At 38.3% G+C, this 9,848-nt stretch overlaps 1 protein-coding gene across 3 annotated transcripts in view; it reads left to right on the plus strand.

The window, feature by feature from the left end:
* Positions 1 to 8,303, plus strand: part of LOC121890732 (anoctamin-4-like) — a 48,911-nt gene extending 40,608 nt beyond the window's left edge. For all 3 annotated transcript variants that reach the window (XM_042403237.1, XM_042403238.1, XM_042403239.1), the window contains 8 exons: positions 1,090 to 1,187; positions 1,463 to 1,605; positions 2,735 to 2,887; positions 3,008 to 3,155; positions 3,295 to 3,414; positions 4,039 to 4,144; positions 5,514 to 5,717; positions 7,721 to 8,303. In XM_042403237.1, the coding sequence (XP_042259171.1) occupies positions 1,090 to 1,187; positions 1,463 to 1,605; positions 2,735 to 2,887; positions 3,008 to 3,155; positions 3,295 to 3,414; positions 4,039 to 4,144; positions 5,514 to 5,705 (960 nt within the window). In that variant the 3' untranslated portion in view covers positions 5,706 to 5,717; positions 7,721 to 8,303. The remainder of the gene's footprint in view (positions 1 to 1,089; positions 1,188 to 1,462; positions 1,606 to 2,734; positions 2,888 to 3,007; positions 3,156 to 3,294; positions 3,415 to 4,038; positions 4,145 to 5,513; positions 5,718 to 7,720) is intronic.
* Positions 8,304 to 9,848: the final 1,545 nt, after the last annotated feature.

A 9,848-nucleotide genomic window follows, 5' to 3' on the forward strand; every position in this document is an offset into this window, starting at 1 on the left:
TAGGCCTGTGCTATGTCTTTTATGTAAATTTACTTGCTTGCAAAAGTGCCCATGTAAGTAGTGAGTAGCTTTATTCAGGTCTGTAAAATAATTACATTTTAAATCCTGATTAGATATAAGATACTACCAATCTACCAATGGAATATGAAAAGATGGAAATGACAACCAACAGATTACCAGCACATTTAATTTTGAGCTCTAGATACAGAGTATATTTCCCAGTTAGGTAGTAAACACTAATGGTAGCACCTTTAGAGTGTAGTGTGTCCATACTGGACAAGTAGTAGAATGACATATACTTAAAAAAGCATACTTTAAACACTTTTTTCAATTTGCTGTTGATGCACACTCCCACAATGCAATGCAACATTGATCATTATAGTATACTGTTTGTGCAGTTAGTATACATGAAATCAACATAGTTTTGTACTAAGAGGAAATGATACATTATGTATACTGTTGGATGTCAATCACACTGCAACTTTGGAAAGCTTCTGCCATTCTTCATAATAAAATCATGTACAGAACAGAGTCATTAAAATTTTGGAATAAAATGAAGTTTAATTGGTAGTGGCATTCTAAAGTTGTACTGTGATTTACATCTGATGATGCAATTCCTGTTAGTATAAAGCCCCTACACACCTATATCCCACCCACACAGGTGTTCTCACTTATGTTGCCTGATTAGACCTCTTTACTGGACTGTGTGGGCATGTACAAATTGAGCTTGATTGACACCTGTGTGGGTGAGAAGGGCCTTCTACAGAAAAGGTAACCAAAATGCAAGAATAGATATATGTATTGATAAATAGTAACAGTAGGGATTTTGACGTTTCAAAATGTATATTTGTGTTATGTAAAATTTTATATAATGTAGTATAATGCCTTTATGTATAATAACCATGTGGAGTCTGTCTTCTGCATTAGGTTTGCTTGAATTTCTAACAGATTGAGAGATTGGGTGTTTAGATTGATGAGTCTTGAGAATGATGAGGCAATGCAGAGTTCCACCAATTTTTGCTTACATTTTATAAGTGCCATTGTTAGCGAGGGCTAGACTTTGACCCTCTCTCTCTATCCTTGCTGCAGTGCCACCCCAGTGGCTGTCTCATTGACCTCTGCATGCAGATGGGGATCATCATGGTGCTAAAACAGACCTGGAACAACTTCATGGAGCTTGGCTACCCGTGAGTTCCAGACGTTTTTTTCCACATTGAGAATGAAATTAAAGTGTGTTTTTCAGTGGTGCTTATCAGATGTCAGACATTATGTTTCTGGCCAACCTACAGATTATTGATAATTAAATATGATCAGCAATTTAACTAATTCAATGACAACATGCATATTCCTGTGTAACTGTACTGATTACAGATTAATAACAGATCAAATTGTATACATATGTTTCTGTACTGAATCAGTCGTTCCTGCCATCTTCTGTTGTTTGTTTTCTTGTGGTTGTTAGACTGATCCAGAACTGGTGGACACGGCGGCGGCTGAGGAGAGAGCACGGACAGAAAGCTAAAGCTAGCTTCCCACAGTGGGAGAGGGATTACAACCTACAGCCAATGAATGCCTACGGACTCTTTGATGAATACTTGGAAATGAGTAAGCTGCACTTCCAGTGCCATGCATATATTTTCTTTACATATTTAGTACAGATGGCTCCAGAGATAATAAAACTTTACCTATGTGAGTACTACAACCTTTAATATCAGATTTATAGTTTTAAGGTTATCCCAAATGCACTCCAGTTTAATCTTCTACAGGACAGTTTCATTTGGTGATCCAGCAGCTGCAGTGCATATTATGTAACTGTGACACTGATTTGCCTTGGACTGGATTTGGCTAGGAGCTTTTCCACATGCTCACATCTTTCATGTTTGTCACCACTGTCTATCATCAAATAGATTCAAAACTGAAAAATGAAAAGGACAAATACCAAATTGTTAAAATAGTCATTCATTTGCATTTGTGGGTTAACTTAAAAAACTTTGAAGCTGCATTTATAAATAAGTTCATATCAACAAGGGGAAGAAATGACTGGGTAATGTTAAAGGGGTTGCTTATAGTGATGAACCCACAGAGAATATCACCCCACTCCCTTTCCTATCTTGACATGCCCGGTGGTTTGTTACACAGAACCATCTAAGACATCATCCCTAGAAACTGTTTGGAAAAGGGCAGGCACTTCTGAAAAATACTTGGCAGGTGATTGGGTGAACCATCTGTCTATCATTGTCTATCGCTTCTCGCCATCATCACAACTAAACCACACCCATAGCTGCCAGTAGCTCTAGGATACTGATTGGTCTGAATCACTGGTGGCTCAACCACAAGCACATAACTTGAAGCCTGACAAGATGGATTCTTGTGTGATCTTGTGATCTTGTGATCTCGAAAATCCAGCTGCCTAGCAAGGTAATCTCTTTCCCTCAGCTCTGCAGAGCGTTTTAGTGTTTTTCAGCTCATTGTTTTGGTTATCTGGCCTGCAGTATTCCTGCTCTCTACAGTGTTATTTAAGGCCACAGCAGGCAGCTGTATTCAGCGAAAAAGCTCTGATAAACCCCTTGTGCACTACCTGCCCAGCACCATACATCAGATAGACAAAGTTAGCAACCAGCTGGTAAATGAAGTGGAGCATTTAGCAGCTTAAGAGCCAGTTATTTCCCTCATGTTAGCTGTGATGACGACATGCAGGACCTAAAGGCTCTTTGTGCATGTATTGTGTTTTCAGTTTTACAGTTTGGCTTCACCACCATCTTTGTGGCAGCCTTCCCTCTGGCCCCTCTCTTAGCGCTGCTCAACAACATCATTGAGATCCGTTTAGACGCCTACAAGTTTGTCACACAGTGGCGCCGACCTCTGCCCTCACAAGCCAAAGACATAGGTAATGAAGACTGGCACATTTATCTTTTTGTTTTTTCCCAATCTAAAAATAATGTTTTTCTGTTCTTCTTTTTTGGGGGGTATAACTCTATCTGTGTCTAATTGTGTGTGTTTGTGGCAGGGATCTGGTATGGCATTCTGGAGGGGATCGGCATCTTGTCCGTCATCACCAACGCCTTTGTCATCGCTGTTACCTCAGACTTCATCCCTCGCCTTGTTTACGCCTACAAGTATGGGCCTTGTGCTGGTCAGGGTCGAGCAGGGGAGGGGTGAGTGAAGATAATTGTGCACCTGTTGGTTTCTTTCTTTATTTCATATTCACCAACTATTTGGAGTGTGGTTTTCCTTTTGTTATTTTGATATTTTTTGATGCAGTAAGTGTTAAATGATATCTTGTGTTTTCCTCAGGTGTATGATGGGTTATGTCAATGCCAGTCTCTCAGTTTTTCGCGTGTCTGACTTTGAGAAGACATCACAGCCGAAGACAAATGGCTCTGAGCTGTTTGGAGAAGATGTGAAGTATTGCAGGTAGTGTGTTTGTGTATGTGCCCCAGCACCAACGGCTTTCAGTGCTCATTGAGCATAATTTCAAGCATTTTAAAACTGTACTTCTGTAGCTGAGCCATGATTTAGGTTTCCCCCTTGTATCTTTTGCACTAAAAAAAGTGTTTGATGAAAACAAACCTTCTAATTTTTAACAGGCTTTGGCTACAAGCATTTATGCAGACCTAGGGTGGATTGCATAACCCATTTGGTGTGTCCATCCATCACTTTATCCCCATAAACCAACATGCAGGCTCTGTGCATTTTGCACAATCTTACTGAGCTGCACATATATAAATCATAAATTACATAAACAGGAGTATAAAAGAAAAGAAGCCAAGTACAACAAGAATAAATAAACATACACTTTCAGGTTTTCTCAGACAACGTAAAGCTGAACTGAAATAACAGAATGAAATCACAAGCTTGCACACAAGTTATTTTGATGTTTTGCTTGCATCTGTACAGATGCTGTCAGCATTCTGAGCGTAACTGCAGCGAATTCCACTCAGATTTGTTGACTTCTCCTTTGGTTTTTGAATCACTGATATCGCTTAGATATCATTTTTGTTTGTGACGACCTTTGGCTTCCGTTGTTTGACCCATCAGATATCGTGACTACAGGGAGCCTCCAGACTCTGCTGAGCCGTACTCATACACTCTGCAGTTCTGGCATGTCCTGGCAGCCCGGCTGGCATTCATCATTGTTTTTGAGGTTAGTGTTTTCACAGCGTTTTTGACAGATGAGGCCAAACAGCAGGATAGGTTTGGAATTGGAATCCTTCATATTGTTTTGTCGATGCCCTTTTCTGTCTTCATCCATCAGTGACTATCTATGTCTTCATCATTTTGATGTAATTTGCTCAAAACATATAAAGATGTTGCTGATTGCTGAAGAGATCTGGTGATGTTTAAACCAAAATGACTCTACAGCCCCATCATTTCTTCCCTTTACGCAGATTAACTCAAAGTGGCTCTCTCAGAAAATAATTTGGAAAGGTCTTAGGTTCGTAGTCCTGAATTAACTTGACTGATATCCTGAATAATAGCGTTAATTCAAAAATGAATCAACCTTAAATTAAGTCTCCAGGTTGGCAAACTTAGCTTCAGAATTATGCTGTCAGTGTAGATACTTTGCTCCACTAGCCAGAAAAATACTTTTTTGATAGAACCAAACCAGTTTCAGGGACTAGTAAAAAATAAGATGCAGCAGAGTTCATTTCATTGCTGAAATCCAGACTCATAGTGTTACAACAAGGAAAGCCTGTATTACCTTTTCTCCAGTCACTTAAAGGTTTTTGACATTGTGTTTGTCACCATTTTCCATTTCTTGTTTTGTCTGTTTTTATTGCTCTGACTGCAACCAACTACGTGATTGTTTTTGAAGTTTTCAAACTTTTAATCAGCAGCCTCAGTCCAGTACCATGTGCACACACTGTCACTAATGAGGACATACACAGCTGCTTCAAATTAATCTCATTTAACTTAGCCCGCAAGCCCATAGTCAAGGAGCAACTAAACAAATCAAAAAGGCAAAGGTGTTTCAAAAAGGCACCTATTAAAACATGATTAAAAGCAACAAAGTGACATTGCTCGCCCATGAGAAATAGGGGAGGCCAGAAGTGACTACTCCCAGGGCTAACCGCTGTACTGGTGAGCTATCCTCTAACTCGCTAGCCAGCTAGTGCTAGTCAGTCACAATAGCTCCTTCAGCTTCTCTCTATTTTCTCTTTAATGTTCTGTTTATTTCCTCCCAAGCTTATGTTCACCATTGCACACCATTTCATTCAATAGAATGTTACTGAAGAAGGAAAATAAAGCTCTGCAAGCACTAGTTAGCTTAGCTTGATGACAGGACAATAACTTAATACAATTTTTTCAAAAGACGTATCTATACCATAGATTCTTGTGCCACAGTTTTTACTTCAATAGAGGAGGTTAAATAAAAGTGGATTGTGCAACATTATCGATTTGCTGGTGAACCTAATGAAGCATCTAGCGGCTAAATAATAAATACATTTTTGTTTGTTTTTACTGTGGAGGAATGGCTCTGACGTTTGTGATAATATACTCTGTTTTTGCAGCACATGGTCTTTGCCATCAAGACTCTGATCGCGTACCTGATCCCCGACCTTCCCAAGGACCTACGGGACCGAATGCGCAGAGAGAAATACCTGATCCAGGAGATGATGTATGAGGCCGAGCTGGAGAGACTGCAGAAGGAGAAAAACGAGAAGAAGAAGAAAGATGGGGCCCATCACAAGGAATGGCCCTGAACGCACCGACTGGTACAGTTAGAGATTCAGAAAGCGTTTGTCCAAGAGGTTATTCAGCTCTGTTCATGACTTGTATGCAGTTTAACATTAACTGACCCAGGTTTTATTGTGTGGGGTTAGAGTTAATGTTAAAAAAAAGCCTTGTTCACAATGGTGCTTCCCATTTGGCCGAAAGCCCATAGTCGGAAGGCCCATTGCTCTGAAAGCTGACATGCCAGTGTTTCTTGATGTGCAAGTGATCACTTGAACCCTAACCAGGTGGTTTTTGTGTCTAACCCAAACCAGACCTTAACCACAGCGTTGTCACACCATAAAATTATTTTTTAACAACCACCTCAAAATACACTAAGATATTAAGGACAAAAAACGACAGAGGTAGCCTTACGGAACACCTAACCATAAATAATGGCAGTGCAACATTATTGGTTATCAGACACTGATAATGTTTACTAAATGACAAAACAGACGAAGGTCCTCTGTCATTTCACTCAGTAGAACTCTGATTTAATAAATCAGCAGTTATAAAAATGTAGAAACAAATGTGGAATCATCACATTTATTCACTTTACATGGAGCTAATATTAATACTGATTATGTTAAATGTTCGTCATATGAGTTTGTGTCCATTTATGAGACGTAAGAAATCATAAATGATCTTTTTAGAAGGAGTAGATGTTTACTGGGAAGCTCAGCTCCTTTAAATTTAAAAATATGTTAACAGAGATTTTCCTCCGACAACAGGAAACCATTGAAGACTTTATTTGCCTCATCATCAGTCATTTAAAATTACCTTATCAGAGTTTTCACAATTCACTCAGTTCTTCTGAGAAATGTAGTGTCATGTTTCACAAAGCAGAACTGATCTAATGAAATCACGTTATAAAAATTATTTAATTTAGTGTACTGAAGAACTGTTAAAGTTAAATGTCAGCCAAAATGAATCGTCTTTCTTTAGCAGTCATACAAAGTCATACGTTATGACTTACATTATGATTTATATGTTATTTGTTAAATTGAGCAATATGTCAACAGTCTGGAGAGTAGTAAGGCCAGCAGTCACTGAACTCCACCTCCACAGTGTGTATTTTTGGGGGCTGTCAGACTATGGGCTTTCAGTCTAATGTGACAATGTGACTTTTCCTTTGTAATGTTACAGATGAAAACATTTAGTGTAAAAATATGGACATGTAAGCTAAGCAGCCAAACTGGTTTATGTTATAAGGAAATAAAACTCTGATCTTACATTTTTGCAGCTTTAACCTTTAACATGATATCATGTATGTAGCCATCAAGTGCATATCTAAGACCTCTTTTACAAGATTCTCATTTTAAAAAGAGTCAGCTGACGGTGATTTCAACCAATAAATAGAGCTAATGTTAGCTTAATTAGCTAGGTAGCTGACAGTTGTCATTTTAGCCAACAGTATTGACAATCTCCAGCTAGGAATGAGAAGCCTGCTTTTGTGTTCCTCTGTCTGAGATCAGGGAACAGTTCTTTAAAGAAATTATTAAGAATTTCAAGTAGTAATACCATTACTATTGTAAATTGCATTTGTGCCATGTGAGAGCCACAATAACTAAGCTAACAGTCAACTAGCCTAATGAGTATATATTTTAAGATCTGAGGCAGAGCATTTGAGGTCAACAAAAGTTTAGCTTTGCATTTATTTGTACTCTTTCCAGCCATAGTCAACTAATAGCTGCAATTGGAAACATTAAATCAAGGACTTGTTAATGTAAGAGGACATTAAAGTTACTGAATTCCTGCTAAAATGATTTTAAGATTAAAAATGGCCAAAATCATGTTGCATCAAAGAAAAAGAATGAAGGAAAATTCACTTTAAGTTGTGTCTATGAGAGTTAAATAAAATGTTATCATAAATGACAGGAATGAATGACAAAACTATAAATAAAGTATAACAACACAAAAATAAATGAAATAAAAAATTTAACATATGAAGCTGTATTTTTTCCAGTGTGTACAGGCCTTACCACATTTTCTCTCTGATTTCCAGGTTGTCAGCTGGTGTTTGCTTTTCAGTGCCCAGTAGAGGGGGCAGAGGAGCGCTGGGTTTCCTGCATGATACTGGACCCTCATACCTTCCGCCTGCCATGTCAGACCAGCACCTCCTAGTGGACAGTTGATGAACTGCATCCAGCAGGGTCACACGGTGACCATGGAGCCCTGGTGTCTGCACACATAACAGAGGTCCTCTTGAACATTTGGCTGCAGGTTTTGCTACCTTTTATTTTCTCCAGATAGTTTCTACCACACTGGACTCTCAGCAGCGTATGTCTTCAGATACTGAATGTAGCTTCAAGCAAGACTAAACTTTTACAGATTTTAGATGAGAGGAAATAACTCTCCCGAGCTTACTGAATGACACACCCTGTTTACATTTCTCCTTATTTTAGGAGTTCACATTTTGCTTGTAAATAAAGATATTTAAATGAATGTCAGGCTATCTGCTCTGCTATAGTGTAGTGCATTAAAAAGGTACACTGTGGTAGTGTCCACAGTTTGCTTAAATTGGAAATGCTTTCCATTTGAATTTAGATTGATAACTGCAGTAATAAACATTATTTATTGTAAAGAGATTTGACTTTGTCTTTCTTGAACATTGTCATCAAGTTTATGGAGACAAGTGGAGTTCAGCAACCCTACCAATAACATCAACCTTCTTACAACCTTCTTATTGAGTAGTCTAGCCTAGCCATTATGGTCATCCTTGTCACTCTGGTCAGAAAAAAAAACACTCAACAAAGCCAAAAGAATATTAGGAATTGTAAATAAATGTAATTGTAAACTTGATTTAACAAGTCAGTAATTTCTGAATAATTTCCAAGAAGTTTCCAGGAAAGAATGATGTAATTTGGTAGTAATTAAATGGAAATGGAGACTGTTTGATTAGTTCATTCATTCATTCCAGTTCATTGCTATTGTAACAAAGTTTAATGCACAGTAAGTAAGCTGAGCAGGCAAAAGGTAATAATAAATGAATATTTGCTGGGGTTTAAAGATATTTCTATTTTTACATACCAGATTTTTCTTGTAAACTACCAGGAATTTTGAAAAAAAAAAGATTAGTCAACCATTTAACACAATGATAAAATAATGACAATGATAACCATATCATCCACTAAAATCCAATGAAGACCACTCCAGTATTCTATAGATATGTAAAAATATATGAAAATTATATTTTTAATTGAGGAAAAATTATATAACATCTGTACAGCTTTCCATTTTAATGCACAGTACTGTGCATAAGTTTAAGACGACGAAAGTGAAGTGAGGATGCTTTCTAAAATAATGCTATACATAGTTTTTGTATATCAGTTAATTTCATACAAAGTTAAATAAACAGAAGAAACCTAAATCAATCAATATTTGGTGTGAGCACACTTGGCCTTTAAAACAGCAGCAGTTCTCCTCTGTACACTTGCTCACAGTTTCTTTGGATTTAGGCATCTCAGCTGCTTCTGTCTCTTCATGTAATCCTAGACTGACTACGTGATGTTGAGATCAGAGCTCTGTGGGGGCCAAACCATCTGTTTTTCCTTGTTTTTCTTGTCACTGAAGACAGTTCAATCATGAGAGATCACTGAATGAGAAAAGATAAAGTTTATGATACAGATAGATGTGATAGTCATACAGTCTTTGGCGCTTGGACTCCACAAGGACATCATCCCTGAGATAGATCCCCCCATGGAGTCCAGGTACTGGTGATGGTGGTGGAAAATGACTTGAGATGAGACCGATAGCTGATGAAGTGATGGTACCAGCGATCCTGCGGAGACCGGGTGGAGACCAACCAGATGATAGGCTAACAATGAAAATGTGTCGCCATGCTATAGGTAGAAGTGATCAGCTGGTGACAGCTGAAACTCAAACTATGCCCCCGTACATTAACAGCATGCGTGAGAAATGAGAATGACAGGGAGGTATGAGTGCTAAAATTACGCAAGGGTTGCAAAAGATAGTCTTCCTGACTGAACTTTGGCTAAGCTTCATTTCTTTTTGACTCTGGTTGTATGTTTGGGCTCATCGTCACGCTGCAGAATAAATTTGGGACATCAGATCAGATGCCTCCCTGATGGTATTGCATTATACGTAAGAATCCAAACATCTAAAATGCCTAA

The sequence above is a fragment of the Thunnus maccoyii genome, chromosome 23, assembly GCF_910596095.1.
Source record: "Thunnus maccoyii chromosome 23, fThuMac1.1, whole genome shotgun sequence".
Classification (NCBI taxonomy): Eukaryota; Metazoa; Chordata; class Actinopteri; order Scombriformes; family Scombridae; genus Thunnus; species Thunnus maccoyii.